This window comes from Diabrotica virgifera, chromosome 8, assembly GCF_917563875.1.
Source record: "Diabrotica virgifera virgifera chromosome 8, PGI_DIABVI_V3a".
Classification (NCBI taxonomy): Eukaryota; Metazoa; Arthropoda; class Insecta; order Coleoptera; family Chrysomelidae; genus Diabrotica; species Diabrotica virgifera.
In genome coordinates this window covers 103,067,499-103,081,656 of record NC_065450.1, presented here as the reverse complement: position 1 = coordinate 103,081,656, position 14,158 = coordinate 103,067,499, and the positions used below count along the sequence as shown (strand labels likewise).

The 14,158-nt window shown below is 32.3% G+C and overlaps 1 protein-coding gene across 6 annotated transcripts in view; it reads left to right on the top strand.

The window, feature by feature from the left end:
• The window catches only part of LOC114341142 (afadin), a 1,043,753-nt gene that overhangs the window by 902,973 nt on the left and 126,622 nt on the right, over positions 1-14,158 (top strand). For 5 of the 6 annotated variants that reach the window (XM_050658899.1, XM_050658898.1, XM_050658902.1 and 2 more), the window contains one exon: positions 1,502-1,710. In XM_050658899.1, coding sequence (XP_050514856.1) covers positions 1,502-1,710 — 209 coding nt within the window. Of the gene's footprint in view, positions 1-355; positions 460-1,501; positions 1,711-14,158 lie in introns of those variants that run through there. The other variant, XM_028291921.2, reaches the window with a different exon arrangement.

Below are 14,158 nucleotides of genomic sequence, written 5' to 3'. Positions count from 1 at the left end.
AAGTTTCCAACATTACCTCCCTCTCTGCTTATTGAATAAGATACAGTTCATCAATAAGAAGGCGATATTTAATTTTATCTTCCGTCCATGGACTAATTTGCACTATTCCACCTGTGATTCATATCCTGCGAATAGTGATTCATATCCAGTTTTACGTCCTCTGATCTCACAGGAACATCGGCAGGACGAATTACATTTGGGTCTCAGTGTATATTTGCATATTTTTGCCAAGATTTCGTTGATTCGCGATTTCATCGTCGTGTTTACTATACTCATTTTTAAACTTCGGTTCGGTTCGGCGTATTTTTGTAAGCGATTTTTCCTATGCCAAGAATTTTATACAGATGTTTTCGCGTCACATTTCCATCAGTTACCCAACAACTTTTGTGAAGTTGTGTGATTTGTGTGTTTATATTCAAATTGTGACAATGGGTGTTAAGGACGTATTTGAGAGGCTAGGTCTGTTTTTGGTAGTTTTATTAATTCAAGATCATAATAATTGTTATAAGCTTATTAATAATAATGGTGATAACTGAGACTTCTCCAAACCAACCATTATAAATATGTTCATTGTTCCTAACACTATGCTGGAGAATATCGTCTACATACTATACTGGGAATTTATTGTGCTCACAGACTAACTATAATAGTAGCAATATAACTAGTAGCACATAATAAGTATCATTTTATAATAATTAACAAACAAAGCAGACAGACCACCCTTATTGTTGTGGTCATATCTAATAACAACAAACTATGTGTTCAATATAAGTAGACAATGTAATGAGCCCACATGATACTTATAGATCTCTACTGTGGCCATTCCAAATTCCCTTCAGGAACATAAAACAGTCTTGTTTTACATCTTTATAAGATCACACAAGCAGCAGTGATGAATGCAGCTTCCTTATGTGTCAGAGAATTTGTGGGATATACTGCATCATGAGAGGTCATCTAGGGCTTGAAACATGGAAAGAGTGTTTACAGAGCTCAGTTCTTTTAATAATAGGTGTATAGGGTTAGTGAAGTTTTTCTCTAGAATGATTAATTCTGGACTGCAATAATTTTAACAAGAAGTGTTAAAGAGTATGTATTTAATCGGTGAATTTCTAGCTATTCAATTTTAACAGGTCGATAGATTAGATGATAAAGAATTATCGAATGCATCATGCACATACATTTCCCCATAAGTTTCCATTTTGTATTACTAGTTCTCTTCGCATAAATGTCTTATGTTACTGTATTTCATCACATCTTCTTTTACTTTCATCTCCTCTAAAAGAAACTTAAACGGCATTCTTCATATTGAGTAATTATTATTTCTCCTTTGAACGTGCCCTTTAAACCGAAGATGTTAACAAAGATATTGAAAATTAAAACAAGCGAACAGTATGTTTTTTTATGTTCACATGTATCACAGTCACAATCACAGTACATGATTGCATTTACCTAATTGTATAAATATATCTTTATTTCTCACTAATTTTATATATTGTTTCAGGCTCCATAATGTTCCATGTGAGACGAAGGCCGGCGGACTGCGCTCCAAGGAAGAGGAAAAAGAAACCGGGAGCTCTTGGGCAAGCCACAAGCACCCGAGATGTTCGAGGAGATACTACCCCCGTATTGGTCGAGTTGGGACCCGATGGTTCGGCTCCACGTCCATGTGATACAGCTAGGAACATTAGGTTGACTAACGATGTTATGGAAGTAAGTAACATTTGATGTTGAATATATAAATATGTATATTATTACTTATGAATAATCTGTGGATCTGTGTAATCTGCGTAATCTGTCTTCTTCTTAAGCAGCCTCTTCTGGTCCAGTCATGGACATTTGCCTCCTCTTGTGTTCTCCATATTCGCATGTCTTGAGCTATCTGGTGCCACTTCTCTTCGCTTTCTCTTGCCACATTTCTTGCTCATTTCCATTTAGATTTTGCGGTAGCTTGGATAACATATTTTACTTTATCCACGAGGAAAATAAACTTCCTGTAGCTGGCTGTATACCATAAATCACAAAAATACCAAGTTGCTTGTAAAAGGTATATATTAAAATACCCTAAATAAGGGTCACAATACAAAACGTTTTCGGATTAAGGAATCCATCATCAGTGTTTAAAAGCCCTAAAATTAAGTATAACCTAATTAAATGAGATAAAAGTTAAAATTGACAGAGGTTTTCAAGAACAAGAGGTCATACTTACAAAATTTGCATGCCTGAGCCACCAAAATGTATAGGGTAAAAACCCTTTAAATGTAAATAATAAAGATATTTTACATATTTATATAAAATTCATCGGATGTTATAGATAAACCTGGATGTTACCCAGGGCAACACAGGACTCTCCCCACGTGGTTGGAACTTTTTTTTGGAGAAAACCTCACATATTGGATTTCAATGGCCAACTGACAAGTGAATTCAAGAGCAACCCGAAATGACATCAAGAACTGTCAATGTAACCTAGTTGTAATATTACTTCAGCCACAACGTTAAAGATTAATTTAAATGTTTTAAGATAAAAAACAGTATCAAATTTACAAATAGTAAAAATAAAAGATGTTCACAAAATATGAAAGATTTTTTTCCTAGAAATAATGCATTAATTAAGTATTCAAAATAGGGAAATGAAATGTTTACGTTACAGGAAGTTATGCAGTCAACAATACCAATAATTGTTGTATTAGTGGTATGAAATTGTCAATACGATTAGACAAATAATGGTAAAGGCCTTATACTAGGAACACAAAATAGTATGTAATGTGTACATATGTGTACGATTTTAAGAGTATTGATGAAATGATAATTGTTTAATGACGGATAACTTTCTTGGTAGTTGACCCAACATAAATTGTATAATGATAGAAAAAGTGATATGATAATTGTAAAAATACTGTTTTGTTTTTATCTGATATTTATCTGAAAATGAGACTAAAGTAACTTGATGAAACTGAGTCCTCCAGAGACCTGACATCAAATTGGTTAAAACCATTTCATTTTTAACCAATTTGATGTCAGGTCTCTGGAGGACTCAGTTTCATCAAGTTACTTTAGTCTCATTTTCAGATAAATATCAGATAAAAACAAAACAGTATTTTTACAATTATCATATCACTTTTTCTATCATTATACAATTTATGTTGGGTCGACTACCAAGAAAGTTATCAGTCATTAAACAATTATCATTTCATCAATACTCTTAAAATCGTACACATATGTACACATTACATACTATTTTGTGTTCCTAGTATAAGGCCTTTACCATTATTTGTCTAATCGTATTGACAATTTCATACCACTAATACAACACCTATTGGTATTGTTGACTGCATAACTTCCTGTAACGTAAACATTTCATTTCCCTATTTTGAATACTTAATTAATGCATTATTTCTAGGAAAAAAATCTTTCATATTTTGTGAACATCTTTTATTTTTACTATTTGTAAATTTGATACTGTTTTTTATCTTAAAACATTTAAATTAATCTTTAACGTTGTGGCTGAAGTAATATTACAACTAGGTTACATTGACAGTTCTTGATGTCATTTCGGGTTGCTCTTGAATTCACTTGTCAGTTGGCCATTGAAATCCAATATGTGAGGTTTTCTCCAAAAAAAAAAGTTCCAACCACGTGGGGAGAGTCCTGTGTTGCCCTGGGTAACATCCAGGTTTATCTATAACATCCGATGAATTTTATATAAATATGTAAAATATCTTTATTATTTACATTTAAAGGGTCTTTACCCTATACATTTTGGTGGCTCAGGCATGCAAATTTTGTAAGTATGACCTCTTGTTCTTGAAAACCTCTGTCAATTTTAACTTTTATCTCATTGAATTAGGTTATACTTAATTTTAGGGCTTTTAAACACTGATGATGGATTCCTTAATCCGAAAACGTTTTGTATTGTGACCCTTATTTAGGGTATTTTAATATATACCTTTTACAAGAAACTTGGTATTTTTATATTTTACTTTGGTTCTTCTTCTTAGGTCTTCGTTTCTCATATGGTCTTCATTCAATAAGCCATTACTGGAAGGATACATGTGTCAAAACCTTTCGTTTTAAAACTGGGTTTTTGAATTTTTTATAATAAAGGTTAGTTTATCTACTGCTATCCAAGCAATTCTTATTCTTCTGGTTAGTTCTGCAGTTTGATTATCTTTGCCTTGTTTTAGTTTATGTCCCAAGTACATAGATTCTCCTATCGTCAAGAGTGACATCTACGTCTTCAGTGGTTTTAAGTCTGTTATACGATACTAGCTATATGACTTATAGCGTCTATCAATGTTAATATACTTTCGTTCCCATTCCAGTTGTTTTAAACATAAAAGTGTAATAGGAATATCCTCCAAAGCAAGTATAAATAACTGACGCGATATCGTGTCTCCGTGTCCGACTCTTCTCCTCATTAATATTACATTAGTTTCTATGTTTTCAGTTATTTTGACTTCAAATGTTGTTTTCCTGTAAATTTTTTCAAAGAGCTTTTGATATCGGGAGTCTATCCTGGCGTTATCTAATGTATGAAAGATTGCCCATTGTTCTATGAAATCGAAAGCTTTATTAAAGTCAGCAAATGCCGACTGGAGTAAAATTTTTTATTCCGTGCGTTTTTTTATGAGTGTGCGTATTGATTAAAGATGATCAACTTTACTGAATCCTTTGCGGGAGCCAGTACGTTGGGGTGCTTGGTATAAGTCTAATTTATTTGTTAATCATTTGTTGTACTTAACCTTTGTTAATAATTCATATGGGTAGAGTAAAAGACTAATTGGTTGGTAGTTATTCATGTTCATTCAATCTCCATTCTTGTGCATAATCTGTAATCGTTCTATATTGTTGTAAATTACTTTTATTGAAACACCAACAATATTACAATACTTTAACTTAATGGCAACTATCAACTTCACAAACTCAATTACTACATCTTTAACTTTCAGATATATATGTGGCAAAAAGTTTATCTAATGCCATCCCCTCTTTGTGAACACACACACACTGTTACTTAAACTGTCAACTTCCTGTTGTTACATACATTTTTCTGACGTTACAGACATTATTAGACATTTCGGCATTTTTCGATGACATCTCGAACATTTCTTTAGTTTTATTGCTGAAACAAAGTTGGAGGTAGATATTCCATGATTTTCAAGTATACAATTTGAGTTCAATATGTACGTACCTATATAAATCTTATCCCCTTAATTATAAATAGGTACAGGAATTAATGCAAATTCAAGGAATACAAAAAATACAGCAAACAAAATATTTTCAACGAAAAATAAAATAATAATAATTAATAAAAGATAAAATTAACAAAGATAATGGTTACTTCCGGTATAAATAGAACTGCTAGAAAGTTCAAGGTGTTTTAAATTTAAAGTACAGGTCAAAAAACGTTGTACATTTGGATGCATGGTGTTTATTAACAAACACAACAGCTTGTAAAGTTCATACCAAACCCTTCTTTCAGTGCATCATAGTTTGTCCAATTCTCGCTATCGTGATTATTATACATAGAACTCAGAAAATTATGTATTCGTTGACGGATAGTTGCATACTTTCATAATATCAAGGGATAAAATTACTATTATTGTCATTCTAATAGGTTAGTATATTTCGACATTTTATCGTTGACGCATTGAAAGAAGGGTTTAGTATGAACTATACTACTCACAGTTCGTTTTTATTTAATTTGGTGAAAAGTGTTTATGAAAATAGATAGTCCAGTCTTCATAATGAAATAACTCTTATGCAGTATCAATGAACTAAATGTAAATAAAAACAAGCGTTTAAATTGAAAATTATACAAACAATTGGATTCATTTCACCTGAAAGTCTAGACTCTAGAAGGATAAGATTTGAAAAATGGTTCAGTGTTGAGTACTGACCTTCGTGTGGCATATTGATAATTGCCCCCTTCCCAAAAATGACTTGAATTATAAAAATAAAGAAATCGCAAATCATATCATACAAAAAAGTGTAGTAAAATCTCACAACTAAACTCAGCGAAAACGTGTTACGAAGTGACAGCTGTCAAATTTATTTGGTTAGGTTATTTGGAGACGGCATTATGCTAAATAACGTCACGGGAGAAATAGGGACTCATGCTTAGTAATACTTAGAAGTAATGCTTAGAATCTGCAATGAAATCTGAAATACCGGAAAGTGGCCAAATGACTGAGTAAACTCACTTTTATTCCCATATTATATAAAAATGGTTCACCGATAGATTGCAGCAATTACCGTACAGTAGCATTGGTATCCCAGGACCCGGGCCAAGTACTTCTAACCAACTAACCATCATCAACGAAAGACTAAAATCAATTCTTTTACCACAAATTCCCCAAGAATAATGTGGATTCGAATATATTAAAATATATTCGACAATATATATTGTATAGGTTTTTAAGGACCTCCACCTCCACATAACTATTTTGATAAAAAATGATTGGTTTATGGCAACAGTCAATACAAGCTGTGTTCCTTATCACAATGTAATCGTTGTGTAGGTAACATTTACCAGCTTTATAGGAATAATATTGTATAACGCTTTATCGGAGATATGTTCTGGGCAATTTTTTCTTCATATTCGATATCCTCGATTGTAGGTTCGATAAATAGTTGTTTTCATGTAACCACAAACCAATCTCGTCTTCAACCAAGAAATTTTTCTCCTGCCTTTTTTAATACTTCCATGTTTTTGGACAAAGTAGCTACTTCTTTATGCTTCTCTTGTTTATGATTGTAAAATTGTACATGCAATGGACAAACTTAGCTGCAGCTGCTTTTTAGCTCTAACGCAAAGTGTGCATCTATTAGAAGTCATCTGGTGATTTCTGCTTAACGACGTTCTACACCTTCGGCAAAGAATTAAGGATTTGCATGAAATTACAGTATGTTATAGTTTACTTCAAAAAACTAAGATTTGATTTTTTTATAATTGTTTTACCTTGCCGTTTAATTACTATTAAGGGACAAAGTTAAGTTTTAACATGGGCTCTTATGGGAATTATTAAAAAGGTAATAACTTTTGACCCAAATTTAAGATTTTAAATTATTTGTGCTTAAATTAAAGGTTTTTTTGTAAGGAATAACATATTAAAAAATGAGGATTGTTTACACCATTTATTTTTAATTTATTTATTATAATTAATTCCGTAATTTATTCCGTAATTTATTATAATTTATTTTTATAAAGTATTCAATACTGAAACATATGATTTGAGTATTCTGCTATAAATGCATTGTTACCAACTTTCGCTTGCATATAAGTTTCCCCCCTTTCCTCTGAGAGGCATACCCCGCAACGAAGGTGTAGAACGTCGTTAAGTAAATACCTTGTTAAACCCTAAAACACAATAATAAGGAGAACTATAGCGGTAATTATACGTTAATCAAACTAGAATGGATAGCCCTATTGGAATCAAAATATATTGTAAAGATTTTGCGAATTTTTTTATTAACTAAACTCCAAAGTAGCTCAAAATAAAATCGATAAATTTACGCCATCTAAAAACATATCTTTTGAGTTTTCTTTTAAATTCCAGTTACTCAAACTAATATAGGTAGATATAGTAGACACGAAATTTCGTTGGAAAATTTATAGCAAGAACCGAGGATAACATAATAGCAAATTGGCAACAAAGTTATAAAAAGTAGTTGAAGTTCAGACACTTATGAATAGTAGCCTGGCTATTGTATTGTTACGATAGAAAATTACACATGTACAGTATGTATCTACTTTAAGAGTAATATAAAATCAATGGGAAAAACCCAATAGTTGGCTGTATACCATAGTTTAAAAAACTGATACAGAAGTAAAAAACGTCAACTTGTATTCTGGTATAAACTCGTTTATTTAAAAACTATCTAAAAAGTCATCCAAATGGATTGCAAAACGTTTTCGTTCTAATTCAGAACATCTTCAGTGCATTCTGCAGAGTAGTTTGAAACTAGCACACCATTTAAAGTGGTAACCCCATACTATATGTCGATGTTATTAGATATAATAGAACACATGCTCAAAGGGCAACATGGTTCCCTGCTCGAAAATGCTAGATACTTGCCAGTACAATGGGCACAGACTAGTTGGTCATTGAGTCAAAAGACCGTCATTATAGTCAAAATAGACCGTCAAGTTTGACACAGACCGTCATTATACCAGGTAAAATGACAAATGAGTAGTGTTGCCCAAAAACGGTCTTGGTCTTGCAGTCTTGGTCTTGTTCTTGCGTTTTCGCAAGACCAAGACCAAGACCGCCTAATTTTAGCAAGACCAAGACCAAGACTTAGCGTGCAAGACTTAAGCAAGAACAAGACTAAGCCTGAAGGTCGTTTTAGGGAGTATATAGGAGAATAAAATATTTTGCACATTCTTTAACAGCAGACGATTTCTTTGCTCTGAACTTAATGGTCCAGGTTTTTGGTACGAGTGTACCAATCAAACTGTGTTTTTAAATACATATTTTCTTAACATTCTGTTTTTTAATTCATTCGTTTATGTCGGATAATAAAAAACGTAGGTACATTTTTAACTATAGCCATGTTTTTCATCAATGCAGGGTGTTTTAAATAAGTATGGTAACCTTACAGGGTAATTCAGCACGAAAAATAATGACAGGTTGATTTATAAACATAGGTATGTCCTATTAGAGGTAAAATTCAATAGCTACACTTTGTACTTGATGAGTTTTTCCATGAACACAATTATTGGATATTGAGAAGTTAATGAATTTATCTCCATAAAGTATTATGACGTTGGGATTCAAAATGAAATAGGTAATGAATACAATGTTAATAAATAATTATTGAGTAAATAAGTTTATACAAAACAGTTGCCTGTATAGAAAATCACATGTGATAGAAACAGAAGTAATGTTATTGTTAATATCAACATCCATTTTATATATACAAAGGTACCTATACAAAATTTTGCTGACTTACAACTACTAACGATCAAAAATAACAGTCTATTCTTAAAAAATGAACAATAAGTTTCGTTGTTTGAAAATAAATGCCATTATTTTCGGCGACAGCCACAAAAGTCGCCTGCTTAACTGCAAAATAGATAATATTACCCATTATGTAAGCGTTGGCTATCTGTTACAAAGAAATTTAAACCCATATTTTTTTAATCAATCGCCAAACAGATAATGCACACGAATAATATACAGTTTCAACAATACAATATAAAGTATTTTTCAGCTAAGAAGACCGCTTTGCAATTAAGAGATGATCAGTGGGTCTCAAACAGTGGGGCGTTAATATTTAATTCCGATCGCTTGAAAAGTAAAAATATTTAATTTCCTGTATTTTATGTTCAATAAGAATATTAGATTTTGCTCTATCAAAGGCAAAAAAATGAATATAATATGTATATACAGGGCGTGTTAAAAGAAGTGGGACGGAAGATTTTAAAAACTCGAAATTATTAGTCGACATTATTTGTCGAAAATTATACGAATGGTTTTGTACGGAGAAAAATTGGAAAAAACTTCTAAGTTGCTGGTATGTCCAAATTTGAATAAAATACATTCAAGACTTTACTTTCTGCAGACACTGTATTAAATATAACCTTGAAACAACGATACCATAACGATTTCCGCGGTACCTACAATAAAGGTTTTCCACGGTAAACATCAATAAGTTTGATAATATTTCCTTCCGCCCACTACATTACAAGAAATATTCAACTCGGCTCCCCAAAACCAACAAACCACTCGCAAACCCGTCCAAATACGTATTGCGAACCTTCAAAGCGTTTGTTGAAACACCGACAGATAGTCCAGTCGGGATAGAATTTGACCTTGCATTACGAGCTGCCCCAAATTTTATTTTTCTAATTTTTAGGGAGGGTCAATATTAGTACAAATTTAAAATCTTGACTAAATTCCACCGTTGCGTTAGCCGCCATCTTGATTTTAAAGGAGGACCGTTTTTGTTAAATATCTCCGCCATTTTCAACTTTTCCACAAAAAGTGTAGAAACTGAAATTGTTGAAAATGCGATTTTCTATAATTTCGTTTATTATTTTTTCATGCGGTCGATATTTTCCGAGTTATGGGGGGAAAATTTATTGAATTATTGAATTATCTCGTTTATTATCAATTTTAAAACAAATATGTACCTATACAAAAATGAAGAGAATTAAATTTTGTATAATTTTGATTTCATTCGTTTTTTTGATAAAATCAATATTTAAGGTAGTACGTATGCGGTAAAGGTGCGAGCGTAAGACCTGATTGATTTTATAGTAATTGTTTTTGTTTAATATATCCGCGATTTTCAACTTTTCGACAAAAAGTGTAAGGACTGAAATGGTTGCAATTACGATTTACTACAAATTTTCTAGAGAACCAGTGGCGGGTCTACAAGGTGGGGGGAATGGGAAAATTCCCCCCAACATGGTTAAAAATTTAAAATAAATGGTTGAAATATTAAAATATATTAGCTGACATAAAACTTAAAATATCTAGACAAATTCAACCAATAAAACCCGCTAGTTAATAAAATTAAGTGAACTTAATGCATATAAGTTATTGTTTATGTCTTTTATGTACTTAGTTTGATGTTTCATTGGAAGTTTCAAAAATTGTATAAAATATAATTCTTTTTATTTTTGTTTATGTACAATTATGTCGTAAACTTAATAATAATTGAGACAATTCAATAATTATGCTTCCTCTCCGCTTCCACTATTTTTCCCCTTAACTCGGAGAATATTGATCGCATAAAAAAATTGTGCAGAAGAAATTGTAGGAAATTGCATTTCCAACAATTTTAGTTCCAACCATTTTTGTCCAAAAGTTGAAAATGGCGGAGATATTAAGCAACAACAGTTCTCATTTAAAATCAATATGGCGGCTAATGCAACCGCGGAATTCAGTCGAGATTTTAAATTTACACTACTATTGATTTGCCCTAAAGGATAGAATTATAAAATTTGAGGCAGCTCGGAAACAAGATTCAATTCAATAATTATGCTCCCCCACCACTTTTTACTATTTTCCCATGTAACTCGGAAAATATCAACCGCATGAAAAAAAAACTGTTAAGAATAAATTGTAGGAAATCATATTTTGAACAATTCTAGTTAAAAATGGCGTAGATATTAAACAAAAAGAATTGCTATAAAATCAATCAGGTCTTACGCTCACGCCATTTCCGCATACGTACTACCTTAAATATTAATTTTAGCAAAAACATGAAAGAAAGCAAAATTGTGTAGAGTTTAATTCTCTCTATTTTTGTATAGAAACATGTTTGTCGTAAACTAATAATAAACGAAATAATTCAATAACTATGCTCTAACTGTCAATATTTTCCGCCATAACTCGGAAAATATCGACCGCACGAAAAAATTGTAATAATAGAAATTATAGAAAATCACATTTTCATCAATTTTAGTTGGTATACTATTTGTCGAAAAGTTGAAAATTGCGGAGATATTGAGCAAAAACGGTTCTAGCTTAAAATCAAGATGGCGGCTAACACAACGGCGCAATTCAGTCGAGATTTTAAATTTACACTATTATTGACCCTCCCTAAGGATTAGAGAAATAAAATTTGGGTCAGCTCCTAATGCAAGGTTAAGCCTGTTATTCGTCTAACCCGACTGAACTAAGAAGTTAGATTGTGGTGCGTCGTGTGCATCATGCTGCAACATGCAGCGCGCGAGTGGCTCGCACACCGAGCGGAGCGCATACCTTTATAATAACAAGCATAAACACTGCATTGATTGTGATTGCAAAAACGGTTCACATATTTTAAATAAGATTTTTGCTGATTATGTATTTTGGTAAAATATTAAATACCACAAAAAATACAATTCACAACCATCATTTAATTTTTTACGATAAACAAAAGTCTAATATGATGACAAGTTTGAAATTGATCTACTTTGTCGTTTAACAGTGTCATTAACAGATATTTTTAAATACCATGAATCATTTTCCAATGATTGTTTGGATTTAAGAAATACATACTAAACAATTTTTTTACCTGTATAAAGGAGATTATAATTATGACACATTATGGTACTCTTATTTTTCAAATAATATGCTCTTGTAAACGCATAACTTTGATTTATTGGCTAAACTTACATTAGATACGTTATAAATTAAAAATAATTAACATGTAATAAATTCACTATTTTAATCAGATATATTATACCTATTCTCTACTATTGCAATAAAATATTAAAACGAATAAACGAAAACTTGTTGAGTAGTGCTGATTGATAGAACAGAGCAATCAAATGTTATTCATAAAGATAGTGTAAAATATATCGCCGCTTATCTGGTTCGCTGGTAATAAAGTTATCAGCATTTAATTGCAAAGCGGTCTTCTTAGCTGCAAAATACTTTTTTTTAACACACAAGTCGCCTGTTGAATCGCAAAATAGATTATGTAAGATATTTGCTACAAAGAAATAATTTAAGCTCATTTCTTTAATCAATCGCCGAATAGATAATGAACACAAAAATAATAAACAGTTATGTTTAATATTGTTTGAAAGATCACTAAATAATATTATGTATTACCGATTCGGCACTCCAGATTCTAAGGAAAAATTCACTAAGGGCAATAATAAGTTTTAATGAGTTTTACCTTGAAACCGAAATTCACAATCATGCACTTAGTGAAGTATACCATAAATTATCTCAGCAATTAGAATAGAGACGCAGGTGATTTCTTCAGGGCTGGACACTACCGTATTGAGTTCAAATTGATGAAAATGTCAAAATCTCAAAAAAGTGCACTTTGTGAGTTTTACCCCTAATAGGAGGGTATGTCCGCAAATGCTTCGTTTCCCAAATAGGGTTATTAAAATTTTTCTTACAAACTGAGGATTTATTTATTGCTCTAAAACCGGTTGAGATATGCAAATGAAATTTGGTGAGTTTTATGAGGTAGTTATTGCGCATTTTTGACATACAATTAAGAATTTAATATTCACCATTGGCATGCATACGTAACATGACTCGTTTGTTTAGAATTACCCCTTAAAATTTGCCATACTTATTTAAAAACACCCTCTATTAATGAAAAACATGGCTAGTTGATAAAATACCTAACTTTTTTGTTATGCAACATAAGCGAATGAATCAAAAACAAAATGTTAAGAAAACATTAGACTATAGTTGGGTTTTAATTTCAGTATTTTATATGCTAGAATATTCCACAAAATGATGCGAACTTTAAGAAAAAAACACAGTTTGATCGGTATACCGTATACCCGGTATCCGGTATACAATGACACTTCACCTGTCTACCAACAATATTTTTCCAGCGATATTGTTAAAGAATACGGCTCTATAGCCTGATATATAAGGCTAACAAGTGAGATATTGAAGAGTAAGTTTCACTCTGCTTGTGAAGCAGCTGACGTGCCATCAAATCTGAAACCCATACTGGTCTGTCCAACCCAACGTAGTGGATAAAAATTAGAACTGGCATTAACATACTGTGCAGATCTGTCACCGAATTGAATGCTTTTCAAATCACAGATAGTGAATAGCAAATACACTGAAAAATGCATGTTTGTAATAAACTTTAGTTAGTTAGAATATGGGCACGGATCACTTACACCGTGAGTTCAAACCCCACCCGGTGTCAGATATTTATTAATTTGGTTGGTTTTTCCTATGGCTATGCTATTCAATCTTAAAATGTACCTACTCTATTACGTTGTTCTAAGATATGCAATATTCTAATGGGCAACTGCGAGACTTGCAAGACTCTTGCTGCAAGACCAAGACCGGGAGCGCAATACCAAGACCAAGACCAAGACCAGGTGTACTGGCGCAAGACCAAGACCAAGACTATCTAAGTCTCGTCTTGGTCTTGCATTTGGGCAACACTACAAATGAGGTGTCAAATGAAAGCTTATAATCCAAAGATGTTACTAAAGGTGAGAAATTTTACCCAGGCTGTCTATCCGTCTGTCCGTCCGACCGCGAATATAACTACTCCGTCATTATACCAGCTAGAATGACAAATGAGGTGTCAAATGAAAGCTTATAATCCAATGATGGTACTAAAGGTGAGAAATTTTACCTAGGCTGTCTGTCTGTCGGTCTGTCCGACCGTGAATATAACTCCTACGTCATTGTATCAGGTAGAATGACAAATGAGGTGTCAAATGAAA